Here is a 22,582-nt window from a genome sequence, read left to right as displayed (position 1 = left end):
CTAGACAGCACCCAGTAGCAAAGCACTTTATGTTCATATATCTGAAGGGGGTGTTTTCTTCTTGTGTTGTGTTTTGTTTTGTTTCATTTTTTGGTCATACGGTCATGCTTCAATCTTCTCCAGACTAAGGGAAAACACATTTTTAAAGATAATTTAATCATTCCTCAAAAAGCCTATTTAATTTGACTGCTTAATAATTAATAAGCCTTGATACTGTGCTTTAAGTGTTTACTTTTTGGAAAGAAAGTTAATAATTTTGACAATGATGTGGAAAGATTTATTTGGTTTCTATTTCAAAACAAAATTCTGGAACCAGAGTCCCGAGAAGAATCCTGTTAAAATAAGAGGTTTGTGGAGTAAAATGGACATTAGGGTTACTGAGATTATTGAAGCTAACAATAATATTTATCCACATTAATCATATTCATAGATCATACTTCTCGCTATTGCATTCTACTTTTTGGAAAAATATAAAGTGTCTCTGTTTCTATATAATAGTATTATGACATAAGAAGATTTGGGATAAATTTTTTAAACTTTGGTGTGTTTCACAAAGACCTCCGTTTCTTTTCTCTGCACTGAAAACTACTTTGTGCCCCTATGTACTGTGCAGAAATTGACCTGCAATACATGTGGAGTCTCCAAGGGTATATTTAAATTTAGTAATTTTATTGCTAACTGTGAAGTTAATCTGCACTGTATGTGCTCTTTTCCCCAGGAAACTGAAGTAGCAGTTCAAGCTAAACAACCGGATGTGGAAGGGATTTTGTCTAAAGGGCAGCATTTGTACAAGGAAAAACCAGCCACTCAGCCCGTGAAGGTAATGAAGCAACCTCTAGCAATATCCATTACCTCATAATGGGTTATGCTTCCCCTGTTGTACATTTGCCATTGACATGGTCTATTTATTATCGATGAAATAACTTGTAAAGAAATATTGGCCATCCTGCAATAGCAGAGGCAGAGCTATCTTTTTGATCAACATATCCTATTTATGTATTGTGATCTTAAGGCTATTAACGAGTCATTGCGTTAAAGGACTCATTTCTGTCCTGGTGCGCTGCCATCAATACAAAAAATAGTCCCACCTTCAAGGTAGATTAAATTCTTTGAGGCTCTGTTGCTTTGCTTGCCAGCCTTGATGCTTTTCATGTCGTTTGGCTTAATTCAAATCAAGCTACTGCATCATACTGTCTGTCTCCAGCAGCTGTAAAGAATCACAATGTGGTCCATGACCTTTCTTTTCTCTGTTGCTCTTTCTTATGAAAGGGGAAAATCGGCATTCGGGCTTCAGTACTTTATTGGGTCAAGAATTTTTAGTGGAATGTCATGTAATTGCTTCTCTCTTCAGTAAAAAGCTGGCCAGGGAGAAAGCTTTCTACTTCTTTCCTTTCCCCATGTGCATTTTGAAGTCTAGGACACACTTATTCACAGGGCTATTACATGAGGAGAGAAACGGAAGACCAGTTCAGTTTTCAAAAAATAGCCAATCAATGGCTTCCACTTGCTAATGAGAGTCCAGTGATAAATAGACGTTAGGTATAGGTCACCTTATTTTCTGTACCTGACCAAAATTATAATGGCTCCCATTATGATGAAGGTTCCTAAGAGCCTGTAATGGTGGCTGTTTATTGATCAGTCCTGGTTTCTCTAGCTACTGTTGCAGGCTGAGATTTAGTGGGCCTCACCCTCATGTTTAAAACTGCTCTGAAACAGTGCAGGTCAATAACCTCATTATACAGAACTAGTTTGTCCTTGCAAATAACATTACCATGACTTACACTGTGTCGCTTCATTTCTAGAAGCTTGTTTGTTTTCCTTACAGTTTACAAGAGGCTTTTTCTTAGGTAAATTTAAAGTTTTAGCCTAAACGCAATGTCCAAACACCAGGTGGCGAAAGGCACAGATTTCCTCTGTAGGTATCGATAGACATTTATACAGGAATACATTGTCCCCACTCCTAACATCCCCCCAAAATAATTTGCATCCAGTCTAGGCCTGGTATGATAATTTTCATAAAGTAGCAATGTGTACAGTATTTAGATTGGAGAGCTAGAAAAGGTCCTGAAAGCAGCAAATTTCAGGGTTTCTTTTGATGCTCTAGAGAAAGCCAGTCCCCAAGCAGACACCTTTCTTGATTAACAGAGTGACTTTCGTAGCAAGCAATGAGACGGACCAATGGACCATTTTGTAGGTCTGCTCTGCCTACTCTTGTTTGATCCTCAAAGACTTTATGCAGGATTTGGCATAATCGTTACAGATTACAGACATGCATTTCAATTGGCTTTTGCTTTAGTGCCTTTATAAAAAAAAAACAGAGGGAAAGCCTTAATTGAAAGTCAACGAGAAGATTTTTGTTTTCATTGTATGTAAACAATCCAAGCAGTTGAAGCTAGTTTATCATACCCTCAACTCCTGGGCCACTGTGAGATCGGAGCTGGGATCCCCCATGTCTGAGCCTATCTAATTTCTATTGTAGCATTAGTGACATAAGAGGGGAATTACCTTTCTCAAATGAAAGCGAGAGCAAGGAGGTGTTCACGTCCTTCACTTTCATATCCCTTGAAACCACTGTGTAGAGACAGCCCTCTTCTTTCTTTTCTCTTTCCCTCCTTCCCCATGTCCTCTCAAATCAGTTCATGGGGGAGAAGCACAGCTTAAGTGAAAACTCATTCCTGCTCTACCATTTACCCCTCAAGTTTGGAGAGGAATCACCATATGAGGTTCACAGTGGCAAAAGGGCAAGGTTGATTTGGGAGAGCAGGAGTGTGGAGAAATAGATTATTCACGTGCAGCTTTTGATAAGGGCCATGACCTTGGAAACACTTGAAGATTAGCCGGGGCTTGTGGTGGCCTAAAACTCTAGAGGCTCAAAGACTACCTCATCGTTCAAAACGTGGAACCCAGCAATGCAAGGTAGCAAGCTATGGGGACTGTTTAAACCTCTGCATGGATCAAAGACTTCTTTTTAAAGATTAGGGATGATTTTTCTAAAGGGTGAGCCATTGCTCTGATAGTACATAAACAAAGCCTGTTTTAAACTTTGACTTCATATATCAAAATTTTAAAATTTTGCCCTTCCTAATGCCTTTCCTCCTTAACTTTGAGGTTTCTCACTCCTTAATAGAAGGGAAAAGGGTACAAGTAGCCTGCAGTACATTTTCATGATAGAAGTTTGGGTTTTGTTTTGGGGAGGAGGTACATTTAGAAACTGTAACAATTATAAAGAAGATGGTGATAGTCTTTAAAAAGAAAATGAAAATCCCTCATGGTGTATGTATAAGATCCAGTATCTAAATGGATAATTAGTATGTCCACCACTTGCAGAGATTCTAGTTAAGGACACATCAGAAAATGATTCTGTTTCTTAGAAAATTGACTGTCTATTGGCACCTCCACATTCCGCATCAGACAAGCTGTCTGCTTACCTCCTACGCTCATCTCCCAAGCTGAGTCCTGTTTGGGAGCTGGGCTCATCCCTGTTCAGTTTTTTTCCCTTTTTCTTAACTTTATCAACTTCTCTAGGATTTCTTTGATTTCCAAAGATGGTAAATTTTTAGTTTCTTTTTTTGTCATCCCTAACTAAACGTCTTCCTTATTTTCTTTGAGGACTTCCTGATAAAGATCAAACGTATATTATGAGACAGGTCTACTCATGGCATAAATATAGCACTAGATCTCTAATGCAAAATTACTGGAAAAATCTTAGAATAATATGATTGAAGAAATAAGCATCTTTGTTTTGCTTTCTATCTCTTATCTCTCTCTCTCTCTCTCTCCCCCCTACACACGCGCACGCACACATACTTTTATTTCATTTGATTTGTACATTGTTCCTTCATCTTAACTTCAGAAGTTGTTGAGGATTGGTTGGATAAGTTCAATAAATTGTTTAACATTTTGCTTAAGTTATACTTTTGGTAATAATATTTTATGATAATACTGTTAATCATTTTAATGCGTTCCATTTTCCACAGAGTAATGAGTAGGTCCCTCAATAGCACCAAATTTAGCAGTTACAAAGCAACAAAAACAACTTCCATCAGTAGCAACAATATCCACAGCTACAAAAAAAAGCCATTTGTTATTTGATTTAAAAAAATGTTAACTCTCTTTTGGACTTAAGCACTTAGATAACATTTTCTTCTATTTGTACTTATTCTTTAACTTAATTTGGAACACTACTCTTTCTGTTAAAAATTTTAAAATGTGTGTATATATTTTGAAATACTTATATCACCTTCCATTATTAGAACTGAGAACATTAACAGAATTTAAAATGTCTTAGTAACTTGGTAAAGTGATAAGATCACACCAGCTGGTTTGCTTTGCTAACTTTTTAGATTATCCAAAAAAAATCTTAACATGAATCTAATAATATATTTTATTACTGCTCTTGATTTTTTTTTAAATATAAGAAGAAAAATAAGGTGTTTAGAGCTTTCTATATTTGGCTAAAGGGTTCCACCCCAACCTTTAACACAAAAATAATTACTGTAAACAAATGGTCAAGAGGCCAATTATGATCTTCCAGGCATCATTTCCTCCAATATAAGCTGCAAAATGACAGCATCATTAGTCATTTTCAATTATAGTCAGTCAAAACCAGGGGTGTTTCATTTTCCCAGCTGTTTTGTTGTTAATTAACTAGATTAAGCTGTTTTTTTTTTTTTTTCTCCTGAGTTTGTTCTACTGCCAACATCAACATCTTAACATTTCTAAAAACTTCTTTGGGTTTATTTATTTATTTTTTTGCCTGATAATTTAAAATATATCACTCACAACAGATGTGCATCTCAAAATTTGTGTATGGTATAGCAGGTCAAGTGGTATCTTGTTGGTCACATGTTGCCCAATTAGATATTACGGTTATAACAATATTTGGATTTTACAAATCATCTATCAGGCATATGGTCTCATTTACCTGGTGCAACTTTTTTTTTGATAACATCAGAATCAATAGCAAGATAACAGATATGAGTTTGTCCCCCCAAATGAACAGATCCATTTTGACTGACTTATTTGATAAACACAATTTCCATGTCAATGATAATAGAAGCAGTTCAGAGAAGAATTACAGAGCGTAACAGTATTAGAGAAATTTTATAATTTATTAATACATAAGTAGGAGAATTTCATTTTTTAATGCAAATTAGCTTCACAACTGAGTAAAAAGTCTTGACTATGAGAGGTTGAATAAATGGTTATCACTTATGCTTGAATATAAGGAGAGCCCCACTTTCCAACTGAGAAGATAAAATTTATAATAAATTTTTGAGCAACTGATAGAACCATTTAGGAATGTGGATAAGATTGTCAAATGCCTAATTATATTTAATTTCTTAATTGATTAGCACTTGCATATTTGAAATCTCACATTTTATAAAATAACATACTAATTAGGAACGTTGCTTTTGCCACATTTGTATTTTATGGAAAGAGTTCATTCATAGATATATATTCCAGAACTCTAGAGCTTACTGTCTTCCTTCTAAGTGATTTGCAGTATGGCAGTGTTTGGATCCCCATATGGTGCTGTTAAACCTCTGTCCAAAGACAACTAGGAAGATAACTATAATAAAAAAAAATTAGGATTATTTAGCTTACTCTAGCAAAGGAGAAAGCCCTCAAGAGAGACTGTGGGGCATCTCAGTTAGAGGGCATTGGCAAGAGCTGGCTGAATGATTCTAAAGAGGAATTAGGAAGGAGGAAGCCATTTTGGATTAGATGCTTTCAAGAAATGGAGTCAATGTGGTGATCAGGTATCTAACAACTTTTATCTAGAAGGTGAAAGGATTAAGGCAGGGCAGAGCTGTCACTGTTAAAGAAGTAGCAGTGCCTCATATTCATCACTTTTGTGGTGGCAGAGTGGCCTTGTCTCTGTCTAGTTTATTTTCTGTGACTCTTTTTTTATGTTCACTTGGGACCATCACACCTAGCTAGCTGCCAGTTACCAGAAGGACCATTTTTCACTTCCTCAATGTTATCACTGGAATATTTATCCCTAACTTCGGTGCCCATTCCCAAAATATTAGGAGAGATAATCTTTTCATTTTTCTTAGATGTGAATTATTTACACCCCATCAGAATAACTTATTGTTTTGCTTTTTAAAACTATCTTTAAAAGACTTGTTTACAATGACCTTCACCACTGGTGTCAGGTTATACCCTAGGAATAATTGCTACTGGTTTATCAATTTTTTCACTTCCTTTTTTTTTTAATTAACCAGTTCTGGCAGATGACTAATGTAAGCATCCCAAATTCATATTTCTTGAGATTATTTCAGGCTACTGTGCAACTTTGTTGTTCAAAATAAAACAATTGAAACCCAAAAGACATTATAAGCTAATATGAACTGACTCTTTTGTGAGGAACTATTTTGGGGAAAAGTCAATTTAGACTTACTCAGTAGTTCATGCTGGAACTGGACAAGCATTTTAGAGTTTTGAATTTCACCCCTGGTCCTCAGTTGTATTAATTGCATTTATAGAGACATACATGGAGACATAGATGTTTCAATTACAATATTAACATGCACGTCTGTGTATATAAAGCCACAGGTGGATTCATTTATTTATGTAGCAGATATTAATATCATGCCAAACATTGACACAAGAGAAAAATATAAGATTTTAAAATTTTGAAATCCCAAATTCACGTAGTTTAGAATTATATTACATTTTAAATTTAAAAGGGAAACCTATATTCAGAAATAATTTTTCTTGTAATTTCTGCTCTTCATAAAGAAGAAACTTCCCATTGTTTGATATAAGAGTCTTAACATTTAATGACTAACTCCAAGTAAATTATATACAACGGAAAGCAATGCTCAGGTGCAAATGCCCGCTGTAATGAAATTAGTTTTGCCCTTTTAAAAAATGATCTCAGAGTTTCTCCTTTTCGGTAAAACGAATCCACTATGACTGTTGAGTTTTGAGCTCTTGTGAAGAAAGCCTGGGATCTGCAGTTTGCTTAGCTTATTCAAAGTTTGAAAACTCTAGAAATCTAATCAAGAGTAGGACTTGCTAACTATTATTCCACTAATTTTATATTTAAAGATGTTGGAATTTAGATATACATTTGATTCCCTTAAATTTGGTTAAAGGTTATTAACATGATTAGCAAGTTACATTTTACAGATTTTTATGAGCACAGCTTAAAGTTTATTATGTGAAGAATGCTGCATTAGCTGCTGCAGCCAAACATTTTTTGCTACCCAAAGGAACTTTACAGCCTAATAGAAAAGGTGAGAGAATAAAAAATCAGGGCACATGCCAGAGAACCAAAGAGCAAAACAAAACCAAACAAAAAAGAACTTCCATAATATATAAATAATCAATTTCAACTCTAAAGTACACCAGGTACTTGAAGAAGTTGTAAGGGTGTTTTTGTGACCAGCTGAATCAAAATCTAGAGCCATTTTATGTAATGTTGTTTGCTAATAATTATGAAAGATTGGGAAACATACACTTCTGAGCTTCTTGCATTTTTGACACTTTGCAGTATCCTCAGATGTCTGTGGTACATTGGGGGTTACTGCTTAATTTTTAAAAGCTCTACATCTGAAATTATATGGATATCTCATTTAACCATCTGGAAATAACAATGGGCAAGATAACATTCTAATAAATGAATAGACCATTCTGAGTTTTATGTATTAATAAAAGGGAATTGAATATATAAACATGTTATTTTCAGGATAGCCTAAACCAAATCTTTTAAGTGTTGAAATATTTTCATTTTAACTATTTTAATGAAAACTTTCATTGATTGTCTTCTGTTTTGCTTCATTAAGCGGTGCATAATAGCTAACCAACAATTTTACAGTACTTTACAGTTTGCAGAGTTCTTTTCATGTAAAATATCTCATTTAGTTTCTCCAACAAAACTATGGGTTAGGTGGTAGTGTTATATCCACATTTCAAGGATAATGAATTTGAGTGACCTACCTGATTTGCCAGTGATCACACAACCAGTAGTAATGAGTTAGGACTGGAATCCAGGATTTCTGATTCTAAAACACAGTGTAATTTAAATTTTTCTTAATTTTCAGGGTCATCATTGTAAGCATCGATTATTGTTCTATTTCATTGTACAGTTATTGATGCCAAAAACTTGGCCTCTATGCACTGGTGCCTCCTAATTGAATCGCAGAGACAGAGTTTGGGGTGAAGTAGAAAAGATTAGCTTTATTGCTTTGCCAGGCAAAGGGGGGGGGGGGATACAGTGGGCTCATGCCCTTCAAAACTGTGTGTCCCAACCTGGGAGAATTTGGTGAGGAGTTTTATAGCAGTGGCTCAAGGGCGGGGTTGCTGATAAGGATCTGGGTGTGTGCAGGGCCTGCATTCCTTTAATCTGGCCTCAGGGGGTCTCCTGATGAGCTCCTGTGGTTCTTGAGGTTATCAAACTGTGACCTTCTCTCTGGAGTGAACAGTGCTTCATCAAGTAGTTAACATCTTCCATTTGTTAGGGGTTTTAGTTCTGCAAAAGAGCTCAAAGATATTGTTATGTGTATCCCTTGAGGTGGAACCAGGATCCTGCCCCAAGGCTGCACTATTGTTCCTTGACTGCTCCTCCTTTGTCTCCACATCCCCTCCCTTCCCTGATTAGCAACTGTTCCAACCTGCCCTTTGGAACTCAGGGAAGGTCACGAAGGCTGAATGAAGCCTATTTCTTACAAACAAGAAATGGGGGGGGGGGCTTCCCTGGCGGCGCAGTGGTTGAGAATCTGCCTGCCAATGCAGGGGACACGGGTTCGAGCCCTGGTCTGGGAAGATCCCACATACCGCGGAGCAACTGGGCCCGTGAGCCACAATTACTGAGCCTGCGTGTCTGGAGCCTGTGCTCCGCAACAAGAGAGGCCACGTTAGTGAGAGGCCCGCGCACCGCGATGAAGAGTGGCCCCCACTCGCCGCAACTGGAGAAAGCCCTCGCACAGAAACGAAGACCCAACACAGCCAAAAATAAATAAATAAATAAACCCAAAAGTTAAAAAAAAATTTATTAAAAAAAAAAAAAGAAATGGGGGACACAGAAAGACTTTTGTGTCCAGGAGCCCCGCAGGGTCCTGCTCAATTTCATTATGTGCATGGAAAATGAAGTTCAGTACTGATCACTGTTGGTTCAGCTGAGACCCAGATGAAGTAATTTTCTTTCAGAAGCCAGGTTGTAAGATAAATACTTTAAATATTAGAATCTAACTCGATGCAGTGAGATGCTTACACCATGAGAAGAAAGTGAAACCTAAGCCAACTGTAGAAACAGCAAATTCCCATCTCTCCTCACCCACTCGCTATGGGACCATATGTTTATTGAGTGGAAGAGTGGGCAGATCTCAGCAGTATGTAAATCAGTCTCTAATCTCCTTCTCCCTCTCCCTCTCCCCCTCCCCCTCCCCCTCCCCCTCCCCCTCCTGGCATATATAGGTGACTTCCTATAGGTTAAATGATATATGATGAGACTTCACTATCTGCTGCACTCTTATCCCTTCAATAAGTGACCAAGATCATGACATTTTCCAGTTATCTACTTTTACATTTATTGTCTCTTCCCTATTATCTATTGCTATTTTGTTGCTTTTTTTGTTTTAAACTTCTAGTTCCTCTTAATATTCTGTCCCTGTGAACTCACTGCAACTTTGCAGGGGAATCAAAAGACCGAATATATATATATATTAATTCACTAATCTTTGATAATATTTAATTCTCAGTGTTTAGCTTGATGTCAGAATGGAAAAATATCTTCCGCATGTCATGACTTTCAGTGGTCGTTTTCCTCACTGATCAGAGGCATTTTTTGTTTACTTTTGGATTCAAGGCTTATGTTTTAATAAATGAAAAGAGTTATATTCATTGATGTGATAGTAAATGTTTAACAGCATGCACTCTGGGAGAAGAAATTAAAAGCCCTGATTTGACATGATCTCAGACACAATAGAATAAATAACCTTAAGAGCATAGATGATAGTTAAAATAGGAAGTGATGACTTTTTAGTATTTATTCCCGTGGCAGCTTTTCTTAAGTGGGATTCCTCAAGAAAATTAAGTCCTATAGAAAATGATTTAAGGACCTATTTTCTTATTTTTGTCAAGGATGGTGCATATCTAGTCCATTGTAGATGCTTAGGTAACTTATTACTTATAATGGACACCTTAGGCCTTGGCCCTGGGCAATCAGCATCAGCACCAGCTGTACAATTGTTAGGAATGTAAATTCTTGGGCCCCACTCAAGACCTCTTCAATCTAGAGCTCTGGGGCTGAGAGCCAGCAATCAGTGTTTTAACAAGACCTCCAGGTGATTCTGATGGTCCCAAAGTATGCGAACCACTGCTCTGGGGTATTAGGATAAACTCCCCCCCGAATCCATTGAGAAAGTTTGCCCTACGACCTCTGAGTCCTCTGCTTCCAGCTAATGGAAAAGGAAAGAATGGGTGCAGAAACCTCACTCATTTTTTAAAAGGGTCAGCCTAGAACTGACAGATATTACCTCTGCTCCCATTCTACTGGCAATAAGTAATCTTATGGTTACCCAGTGGTGCGCTGGAAGCAGCGTGTATCTGCTCACGAGGGTCTATTAGCAAATTTTCAGGCATTTTGTGAGCTACTTGACATTCTCTTGGTAAAATCGGCTATAGTGGGAGTATTTACACCACAGAAATTAGAAAACACTAGAATCAGCTTTTTCCCCCAGAGAGCCAATTGTTAACGTATACCAACACATCACGGACTGTATACGAGCTTGGCTGACTCTACTCGGAGCTCTGCAGCTACAATGACCCTCAAAATGGTCCTGCTTTGAACCAAATTGGCTGAGCCTTTATACTCTCACCTTGATCAGTCCTTGAATGAGGGCTACCCTGGGAAGGGCATGCCCTGGGGCAAGGCAGATCTCTGCAGCTGAGACAGTCCCTAAAGGGACTGACAGCTGAAGGGTGTCTACTGAAATCTTCTTCACCATTTGGGACAAGAGTCCTTCCTTAAAGTAGACTCTGAGAGGCTTATCCCCATGTGTACCACAGCCCCTCTCTCCAAGACTTGCTAATAGGATTGATCTGGGGTGAGTGAGGGCAGTAAGATATTTTTAATGTTCTCTGGAAAATTCTTGTATGTAGCCACATCAGATACTTTTTAAAAGAGTAAAGCCAATTGCTTAGATGACACTGTTTTTTTGTTTATTTGTTTTGCTTTCAGTAATGTTTGCGCTCTACTTCTTTTCAGTGAAATGGCATCTGGAGCAGCAGCCTGTATGCAGCAAACAATTGATAAAAATTTGTAGTGTGGTTGGCTAAAATAATTAAAATACCTTTGAAAGGAATTCCACCCAGAAAAGTTACTTTAGAAATAAAATACTATAGACATACAGTAATGTATTCACAAAATAAATTAATAACTTCATGAATTAAGTTACTTCAAGATGTTAATCAAATAAATAACATGTGTGCTTTTCTATTAAAGAGGAAGTTAGAAGACCTGAGCTCAGAGTGGAAGGCGGTAACCCATTTACTTCAAGAGCTGAGGACAAAGTGGCCTGGCCCTACCCCTGGACTCACCACTGCGGGAGCTTGTAAGTATGCTGGATCACATTCTCTGTGGCTGTAAACACTTGCTCAAAAGCACAACAGTGAGATGATCCCTGGGTAAAAGGGAAAATGTGTGGCAATTCTGAAAATAGGAGTACACTTGTATTATTTACTCTGCAAAATGTCTTAGAGTAGGTTCCTTAGAAATAGACTGATTGAGAGTATGGAATGCCAAAAGTATATTGGGGTGTGTTCTCCGGAGATGCACCTACAATGAAGAAAGGTCCATGGCAGCGACGGCAGAAGAGGCTGAAGGGTGATTTGCCTGCAGCAGAGGCCTCAGCCAACTCCACAGGAGCCTTAGAGCTGGGCTGGCTCTGCAGAGCTGTCCTGGATTGCAGGAGAGGGCCTGGCCTTTGTATTCCTGAACTAGGCAGTCATTGCCCAGGGGCTGCCCGCTGGGAGGAAAGGGAGATCTTAGAAGATTCTTCTGGGGCCAGTGGCAATTCCAAGTAAGGAATACCATCAACAACCAGTACTCCCAGTAGCAGGGATGGGTGTGTTGCCCCTGAAGAAGGAATCAGGGTAGAGCTCCAGAGTAGCCTCCAAGACTAAATATGTGAGGATTCCATCTCAACAAATCCTATATCCTTTAGATAATCTTCTTCAAATATGCCTACACAAATTCCTGAAGCCACAGAAACACACACACTCCTCCTAGCACGTCCCCCTTGTCCCATTTACAAGCAATCTTAAGAGCGCTTCCATTTTTAGTTTAAGAAAAAGAAAAATGGACCGTGGCTACCACAGTAGACTTGGGAGAGGAATGTTTCTTCATTTAGCTATAGTCTTAACTTTTGTTTTTATTGCGTATTTTCAGTCTATTTTATTTCACTTTCTATTCATTTGTTAGTAGAAGGTATGCATAAAATCTCATGGCAATGTTAAGGCTGGCTTTGAATCTCATGGGCAAGGAGCTAGAAAACTTCTCTGCTGTACCAATTCTATAATTAAGCAGAACTAAAAAAACATCTTTGGTTGTTTTTTTCTGTTACTGTTTTTTGCTTCCGTTTTTTTTTTTTTTTTTTTTTTTTTTTTGGTCAATCTGGGACACCACAATTGCTATATCAGGGTTTATATTCAACTAATTATATCAGGTTTATTTCTTTTTACAACCTGTAATTTTTGGTTCCCTCAGCACATATGCATAGTTTGTCCCTATATAATCATTTATTGGTATTTGTTCTCTAGCTTTCTCCTGTACGTTCAGCCTCAGACTCTCTAACTCTGTAACGAGATTGGGTTCCGATGATTTGTTTGTAAGTTTGTTGAACTCTGAACATAATTATGTGTTTATGCCCCTATTTAAGCTACTATCATGTGGTTGGAAGGTTCCAAAGGCAGGGCACAGAAATCTGTTTAAGCTGTAAAGTACCTAGATGTGACAATAATATTTCTAATGCAGAATAGATTCAAAGTTCCAGTTTCGGTTTCCAGAAACATATTTAATTCATCCAGTTAATAAATATTTATTGAGTAACTTCTATGTATTGAACATCATACTAGGTGCTGAGGATGCAGCACAGAATAAGTTAAGGTCCCTCCCTTCATGAAACACATATAGTTGACCCTTGAACAACATGGGTTTGAACTGTGTGGGTCCACTTATGTGCAGAATTTTTTCAATAGTAAATACTACAGCACTACATGATCCACAGTTGGTTGAATCTGTGCATGTGGACGTGGATACAGAGAGCAGACTGTAAGTTATCCATGGATTTTCGACTGCAGTAAGTCGGCGGCGCTAACCTCGGTGTTGATCAAGGGTCAACTGTACTCTGGTTGGAAGAGAAAGATGATGAGCTAATAAAGAAGAAAACAGATACTATCTTGATATTGTTCAGAGTTATATAGTCCACAGATTGCTATCAAATGGACACTTGTTAGAAATGCAGAATCTCAGGCCTCACCTCAGACCCACTGCATCAGAATCTGCATTTTAATAAGATCCCTAGGTGATTCGTTTGCACACTGAAGTTTGAGAAGCACAGTTATGGAGAACAAGAAAGCAGGGTAAGAGGAAAAGTGAGTGGGAATGAAGACGTGATTGTCTGTAGTTGGGTCAGCGAAGCTTTTCTATTAAGAGAACGCTTAAGAACATGAGAAAGTTGATGGAAGTCAGGAAGTAAGCCTGGATGTATATATCCATGGGAGACTGTTCCAGGCAGAGAGAGGACAACCAGAGCAAGGGCCTTGAAGTGGAGCAAGATGCGGGAATAGCAAGGAGACCAGTGAGGCCAGAGCAGAGGGCGAGGGGACACATGGCCAAAGCAGAGGGGAACTACATCTTTCATCTCTCCTGCCCTACCTCCTTCTCCCCCGGCTAAGAGTCTCATCTGCCTTACTACTCCACACTTCCCTTTCCCTTTCCCCACTTCCTCCACATTGCCACCAGTGGGGAGAGTCTGAGAATGCCCTCAGCTCCAAGCCACTGGTGATAGCTGGTGGAGTTGGGGCCAGAGCTGGAGAAGAACTGAGGGAAAGAGGAATTTTCTCAAAAGCAAGGCCTTTCATTCCTTATAGCAAACTGACACAGAGCTGGGCATAAAGGAAAAATGTTAAATGCACAAATGTTAAATACAAGTGAGTCAGGTCCAGAGCTGGGCACCAAAATGTTACTAAACTCAGGTCTGGCTGCTCGCCACTTGAAAATCAATACCCGAAAGGCAGTTGTTGGTGGAAAGGAAAGTTGCTTTTAATCAGAAAGCCAGTAATCTGGGGAGAAGGTGGACTCATGTCCCCAAAAAGCAACTCCGAAGATTCTGCACGGCCATGAAAGTTTTAAAGGGAAAAGGGGAAGTAATCTCAGTTAATAATTGGGATAGGGGGTCAGAATCATTGCCATCCCCCACTGCATGCAGGCTTGTCGACTTCTTGTGATCTTTCTTTAGATGTTATCTTGTTCACATAGTTTGTTCACGAGATTGCTGAAAGGGAAGCTAGGGAAGAGATCTGGTCATCTGTTAATTACTTATTCTTCATTTCTACTTCTTTGATCTATGGAGAGAACGAACAGGTTAGGCAAGGTAGTGTGTGATCAAAAGATTTGAAAGGTGTGCTAGGGCCAGAGGTGAGTAGAGCATGACGGTGCCTGATTTAAAGTTAGTGACAAGACACGAGGCACCTCCTGCAGAGAAGTCTTTCCTGCAAAGTGCTCTTTCCTGCCAAAGCTGCTTATAAAATCAAACATTCTTTTTTTCTTTAACATGGTGGTTTAAACATCAGAATTGAATTAAGAATGTTTAACTTTCTGGAAGTCAGGAATATAATCTGAAATAAATACAATATAAAAAGGGAAAATATAATTTGTAATACAGTTGTGATATATGATTATTATTTCATACACTATATTGTGATACAATATAACTTATCATTCATTGTAGTAAGTTTTTTCCGTTGCACTCCTACTGTTGTGCGAGCTGCTTTTACATATATGTCTTTATCCTCAAAATAATTGCCAAGTATATATGGTTATACACAGTATTTTTAAGGTAAGGATCTCGAGGCTTGAAGGGAAAATAGTTAGATGAAGGCCACACAGCTGGGAGGAAACAGAGCCAGGATTATAATCCAAGTGTGTCAGACTCCAAAGCCTGTGTTTTGTTTTGTTTTGTTTCGCTGTGCCTTGCACTATCTCTCTGTCCAAGAACCTAATGGAAATTCTAGATATGAAGGCAGCTAGCCAACAGTTAATGTTATTTAACTCAGTCTTAGATGTATGGGGAGTAAAAGTGAAATATGTTTCTCTGTCTTTTTCACTTAAGGAGTAGAAAAAATCAGTTTATTCTATTTGAATTTCTTAGAACCATAGAACTCTGAACCTAGAATAATCATTGAAAGTATCTAGTTGAATATATTTCTTCTGTATGTGTGGAAACTGAGGCCCAAGGGGCCTTTTTCAAAATACTAAACCAAGCTCCTTTATGACTGCTTACTTACATTATGTAATGTGACGAGGTGGTTCTGCCTGAGTTGTATAAATTGTTTCAATTAGCAGGACAAATAGGCATGCTGGAAAAAAACTTTTTTGCAGTTGTTGCTTAGATACCTAAGTGTATCAGTTTTCTATCTCTGCATAAAAACACCCCAAATGTAATGGCTTAAAACAAGTGTTATTACTTGCTCATGATTTTGTGGGTCTGCAGTTGGCCTGTGATTAACTTAATAGGTATTCTGAAGGTCTTGCTAGGGGTCATTCATGTACATGCAGTTATCTGGCAACTCAACAGGAGCTAGATGGATTCACTCAAATATCTGACAGCTGGCTGTTGGCTGGAGAACCTTGGTACTTCACAAGGCCTATCATCCTCCAGTAGGCTGGACTGGGCTTCATTATATGGCATTCTCAGGGCAGTGTTTCAAGAGGATGAGGGTGAAAGCTACAAGATGTCTTGACGCCTAGACTTTGTAATTCATACATCACTTCTGCTACATTCTATTGGTCGAGGCAAGTTTTCAGTCCAGCCCACATTCAAGGGGCAGAGAAATAGATTTCCCCTTTTGAAGGGAAGAGCTGCAATGTCACCGCAAAGGGATGGGCATACAGGGATGGGAGGCTTTACTGTGGCCACCTTAACACCCAAACCACTACATTGAAGAAAAAGGGGGAAAGCAGAGATCAAAGTGTTGGTCTATATGCAATGTCCTGTGTCAGTGACTCTCAAACTTTACCATCATCAAAGTCACCCATTTCTTATTAAAGCACAGATTGTGGGGCTTCGATTCCAAAGTTCCTGATTCAGTAGATCTGGGGTGACGCTTGAGAATTTGCATCTCTAAAAGGTCCCCAGATGGTGCTGTTGCCGCTGGTCCTGGGACTGCACTTTAAGAACCACTGCCATAGGCCTGTGGTGAGTGGGGAAGGAGTTCATCCCTGCTTCCTGCGAGCAACATAGTGCGGAACCTGAGTGAGAGCCAGTGCTGTGGATGCCAAAGGGACCTCCACGTTACTTCAGGACCACCCGCCCCAGGACTTTGTAGCTTGGGAGTTCAAGTAGATGTACGGCACGCCTAGGCAGTATTTGCCTACCAGAGCAGCTTAGAGACCTGTGGGGAGAATAGCCATGCTTATACAAAGCTCCTCTGGAGACTCTCATAAACGTTTAGATAGGCAGGACTTTGAATCAGACTGAAGGCCTGCTTGGCAGATGGAGGCAAAGAGCCAACAAATCTGGTTGTAAATGTCAATGTGAATCCTTTCTTATCCACAAGCTGCTGGGTCTGGGAACATTCACATACCACGATACCCGATTTAGCATTTCCGAAAGAAATTGCATATAGAACATGCTTCATGTGAAGACTCCAAATCAGGATGTTGGAGTTCTTCAAATTTCCCAGGGCAATAACTATGAAATGAATGGCCATTGTATAAATAGACACATAGAAGTGCCAGTTAATAGAGGTTTCTAATTGATTAAACACTGGTAAAACCATCTCTTCCTGTAATTCATTTTGGAGAGAGCATGTCTCAAGTGTAATTAGGAAGATGCTGCACGGGGAGGTCAAGAAGCCTAAATTCTAATCTCAGCTGTGCTGCCAACTAGATAAGGGATCAACACACTCTTTTTGTAAAGAGCCAGATAGTAAATATTTTCAGCTTTGTGGGTCATGGGATCAACTTTGTCAGTGTATACTAAAAGCAGGCAAACCATAGACAATATGTAAATAAACAGGCATGGCTGGGTTCCAGTACCACTTTGTTTACAGAAACCAGAAGGGGGCAGGTGGGAAAAAATTTGGCCCTTAATGGCCTACCCATATCCCCTCAGCACTAGCCCTTCTTGTAAATCCTGAGGCTTCTAAGCGCCTGGGACTCTGCCCAGGCACTTTCTCTTGCCATAGGAGAAGCTCACCCACTTGCAGAGCAGGTTGGAAGTGCTGGGAAGGAGGCATCCCTAGAACAGTACTCACCCACTGATGGGTAGAAGTTGATGCATAAATATTGTACCCTCTTTATTCCTTGGGTAGGACAACTCCAGGGCCTGGTTCACACCAGACGTCTCCAGGGGGTTGAACCACAGTTGACCACAGTGATAACCTGTTTATTAGCATGCCCTGTAGAGACTTCCTTCCCTTTCCTATTCATCTCCTTACTCTTCCACCACAGCTTTCTGGTATCATCTACCAATTAAACTACCTGTAATTAAATCCTTGTCTTAGAGCCTACTTCTGGGTGAACCTAAATTAATACAAAAGGTCTTAGAATTACTGCCATGGTTTTACCTTTTAAATGAGTTTTGTTGTGATTCCCATTTCGTAGATGAGAAGACCAAGGGACAGAAAGAGTAAATAATTTGTCCAAAGTTACAAAGCTAGTAAGTGGCAGAGTGGGTATTCAAAGATTCACCTGTGTGATGCCAAAGCATATGCTGTTAATCGGAACACTATATCTCAAGTAGTGATTTATTTATCTCCATCTGAATTTCTGAAGGCTATACTTAAATACCAAACACGTATAACATTATTTATACATTTATTAGTCAAACTTCACTTGCCTCTCTAGAGTTGAATAAAGCTTCCCAAGGCTATTTCAGTAATACTTTAAATATCTAGGCAATTTGAGAAAAACATGAGGTTAATTGGAGCTTAAATATAATCTTGGCATATTATTTATTTGTTTGATTTAAATTGTGAGAAAACAATTCATTTATTGTGAAAATGGCCTTCGTTTATCTGTAATGGTCATGAGAGAAGAAGGAAGGAAGCTGTCAATTAGTTCTCACATTCTTACTCCTCCTTTGGGTCCCCATCCTTCTCAGAAACACCAGGAGGAGTGCCACCCCTACCCTTTCCTGTTTTGGCTAGGTTTCCAACTGTTAATTCTGCTTCAGCTGAACTAAGGCACATCAGTTTCAGCCAAGTCTTTCTCTGTCTCGTTAACAGCTGACTACTTTACTGAAAACACCTAGAACAAGGCTATACCATCATTGGTTTTATAATTAAAACCTCTAAACCTTAAAAACTTCCTGAAAGTCTAAGACACTAGGAGTAAGATTTTATAGCAAAAAATGAGGTCCCCTAATCAATTATGACAACAGGATAAGAAATGAATTTTTGACCCTCCCCAAGAGAGTTCAAAGCCCTGAGGAACTACAGAGAGCCTCCAGCTCTTGGCAGCAATAAACTAACTAATTAATTAATTAATTAACTAACTCATATTTGTATACATCAGTGAGGTGAGGGTGCTTGAAATATAATGAGATATGGTACACTATACAAAGGAAAGTGACAGCAGTAAACCCTGGCTGGGGAGGCCCCAGTATTGGTCACATTGATCAGAAGGAAGTCTTTGGATGTAGGCCATGGGAGTCTTTGGTCCCAGGCCAGGTTCTTCAACAGTGTTCCCTGGTTCACAGGGAGGATATAACAGTGGTGTCATTGTTAATATCCAAGAAAGTGATAGACTGTGAAAACTAGAGTATTTAGATGTTAATACCCATTTTGTGATGATGAAGTTCCCCTTGTTCTTCCTCTCTTAACCTTTTGGCAGTTTTATTACTTGGTTACCACCTCCGTTTAGGGCTGAGCTTTGGGGTCTGAACTGGCAAAGGAAGAGAAGCTCTAATCCATCATTTCTAATGCTTGTTGGAAGCATTCCTGGAAGTTTCAGTGTGTGTGTGTGTGTGTGTGTGTGTGTGTGTGTGTGTGTGTGGAGGAGGAGGAGGAGAATAACATCAGTGGTTGAATAAAGTATTCTGATCATTGGAGATTTTTCAATTACCCATACCCTGCATTTTAACAGAAATAAAGGGTTTATTACAGTAAAATTACCTTAGCCCTCTTATATTATTTAACTCCTTCTAAAAAAGGACCTTTGCTGGAAATCACTATAGAATATACCATAATGTTGAATTTCTTCTCAAGCTCTTATCAAGGAGAAATTAGAACTCTTTAAACATATTCACGAGAATAGGTACCCCACAGCCCACAAAAGTAAGGCTTCTCCATATATTCCTAATATTTTCCAAAATTTCACTTAATCATTTTGAAATTGAATATAACTTAACCCTCAAAGAAAGAAGATTCCAAAAGGGAATTGTAGCAGTTTGCACTTAAATTGTAGATTCTACGATTGTGATCTGAAAGGCCTTTGAGAGGTCATTCATTCTTCTCCACTATCTTCAGGAAAAGCTCTTTCTCTCTCTCAGAAGCAATCTTAAGGTTAACTGCATACTCCTTTTAAAATTCAAGAGTAGGTGGCGTTCCACCACTGCTGGTGTACTTAAAACCATCTTTCAACTGCCTAACCCAAGTTCCAGTTCCTGTCTAAATTACTTTTTGAGTAGGAAAAGTACATTTAGACATTCTTTGAAGTCTGTTACTTAATCTCCCTTCAAACTTTCCTTTTCTGGCACAGATCAGGTGAGTTCCCATGGCCTATGAATAAAAAAGCTGTCTCCAATGTTTAAAACATCTCTGTTTCTCCAGTGTTTAAACATCTCTGTGCCCCCGCTTCTAACCTCCCAGGTGTGTTTCCCATACTTTTCTCTGTTGTGGGCTTCAGAATTGGACCCAGTTCCATAATTACCATTCTACTCATGACTCAGTCACATCACAAAGTCTGCATACCCTTTTCCTACCTTATACGATACTATCGTTCTGCCTGCAGTAATGTCCTACTGGCTCGTACTAAATTTGACAACTATTTCAGGACCTGGTATTTTTTTTTTTGCCACATTTTAGCTTAACCAGTCATGTCCTTCTGTATTGGAACATCCAAAAAAGGTTTTCTTTGTGATACAAAGTATCTTTAAATTGACTCACATGATTTTATCATCAGCATTTATACATACTCATGTTTTCCTCATCCTAGAACTATTCTACTTCAACCATACATACTCCTCCAGGTACCGCCAAACCTCTCTCCTCTCATTCATGGCCACTCCTCTAGAAAGAGTCAGCCACATCCCTCCCTCTGTTTTTCCCCCCACTGCAGCCTGGCTGTGTTACCAACCGAACTCGGGTCCACTTGGCCAACATGCCCCAAAGCCAGTCTACTGACACTGGGTTGTGGTGAAGGAAAGTACAGTGTTTATTGCAGGGTGCCAAGCAATGCTCAAAAGACCCAAACTCCCTGATGGCTTTTAGGCAAGGGTTTTTAAACACACTGTTAGAGGAATAGCGTCATATGCCTCATCAACTCATGGACCTTCTTCTGATTGGTTGGTGGTGAGGTAACAAGGTGATGTTTTCAGAATCTCAGTCATCAACTTTCTAGTTCCAACCAGTCGGGGGTCTACATGCTTGTGGTCAGCATGGAGTCACCATGGAGTCGCCATCCTCCACCGACGGGGGTCTTAGTTTCTGCAGAACAACTCAAAGATACGCATCACATTGTTATGGATGTTCCTTCAGGAGGAACTAGGAGTCCTGTGACTCTGTTGTTTTTTTTAATCATCAACTGCTTGCGTCTGCTCGTTGCAACTTGGGAAGGCCTAGGAGACTAAAGCCTTTTTCCTGCAAACAGGCAACGGAGGACACAGAGAGGCTTTTGTACCTGGGAAGGCCTCGCCGGGTCCTGCTTGGTTTCATTCCCCTCTTTTCTTTGCTGCTCCTCAATCCTGAGGGGAACAGGGGTGGGACAAGAAAGGGAATAAAGTTGTGGATAGAAAAGTTAATCGTAAACTCGGTAGCGGAACTCGGTTTCAGGGGGACTCGGTTTCAGCTGTGTCCCTCCATCAGCCCACTGAAAGTGTCCTAAGGCCAGAAATGACCTCTATGTTAAAATACCATTTCAATCCTCATCTTTCTTAATCTCTTAGCAGCATTTAATGCAGTTGGCCCTTCCTAGTTTGAAACATTTCTTCTATCCCTTCACATACATAACACCACCTTCTTTTTCCTCTCGCCTCCCTGGCCGCTCTTTCTCAGCTTCCTGGCTGGCTCAGCCTTCTCTCTTTGGATTTCAAATGTTTAAAGTAAGGTAGGCATGCTTTTTTTTTTTTCACATTCTTTAATCTCTTGGGTAATCTCATCCACTTGCATGGTTTCAAGTACCAACGATATACTGAAGTTTCCCACATTGTTACTTTAGATCTACACCTCTCTTTTGAGTTCTAGATCTGTATACTAATTCAGAAATTATAGCAGTGGGAAAAAAACAGATAAATATTCCTGTCCTCGTGGAGCTAATGTTTTTGTGGGAATAGACAATAAAGAAAATAAATACATACAATATATTTGCATGTTATGAGGTGATACTGCAAAGGGAAATAAAACAGGGAAGAGTAGGGAGTATGAGTATGGAGTATAAGGGTGGAACTTACAGAGACTTCATTAAAAAGGTGAAATTTATGTGAAGACTGGAATGTGCTCAGAATGTGAGCTAAGTGGATATCTAGGGGAAGAACCTTCTAGGCTGCAGCATTCCAGGAACGGCATTCTAACAAAGGCTATGACATGGAAGGATGACTAGAATTGGAAGAATTTCCAATGGGGCTGGAGCACAGTGAGTGAAGGGGGGAACAGTTAAGAGATGAGATTACATCAGGGAGAGCTTTAGAGGCCATGGGGATGACTTTGACGTTGTGTAAGATGAAGACATAAGAGAGGCTTTCGAGCCCAGCAGTGAGATGGTCTGACATCTGTTTTGGCAAAAACTTTCTGGATGTGTTAAGAATAAACCGTAGGGAGAAGAGGAAGGTGGAAACAAGAGAAGACCAGGTAGGGGATTAATGCAATAATTTAGGTGAGAAATGAGGATAGTTTCATCTAGAGTAGGGGCAGTGGAAGTGATGAGAGGTGAACAGATTCAGGGTGTGTCTTAAAGCTAGAGCCAACAGGATGTGTTGACAGATTTGATATGGGGAATGAGAAAATGTGATGAGGTTTTTCACCTGAGCAAATTGTAAGACTGATGTTGTCATTTACGGAATTGGGGAAAGTGGTAGGAAGTACAGGATGGTGGGAGGCGACATAAAGGTCTCTGATTGGTACAAACTAAGTTACATATGCCTACTAGTTAACCAAATGGAGGTGTAGTGTAAGTAGAGAGACGTATGAC

General features: G+C 39.3%; 1 protein-coding gene across 2 annotated transcripts in view; it reads left to right on the top strand.

The window, feature by feature from the left end:
- DMD (dystrophin) overlaps positions 1 to 22,582 on the top strand; it is a 1,739,631-nt gene that overhangs the window by 985,830 nt on the left and 731,219 nt on the right. The window contains exons 46-47 of one of the 2 annotated variants that reach the window (XM_068533304.1): positions 719 to 820; positions 11,456 to 11,564. In XM_068533304.1, coding sequence (XP_068389405.1) covers positions 719 to 820; positions 11,456 to 11,564 — 211 coding nt within the window. Of the gene's footprint in view, positions 1 to 718; positions 821 to 11,455; positions 11,565 to 22,582 lie in introns of those variants that run through there. The other variant, XM_068533306.1, reaches the window with a different exon arrangement.

This window comes from Eschrichtius robustus, chromosome X, assembly GCF_028021215.1.
Source record: "Eschrichtius robustus isolate mEscRob2 chromosome X, mEscRob2.pri, whole genome shotgun sequence".
NCBI lineage: Eukaryota > Metazoa > Chordata > Mammalia > Artiodactyla > Eschrichtiidae > Eschrichtius > Eschrichtius robustus.
Note: the sequence above shows the minus strand (reverse complement) of the source record. Positions and strands in the feature narration are given on the sequence as shown.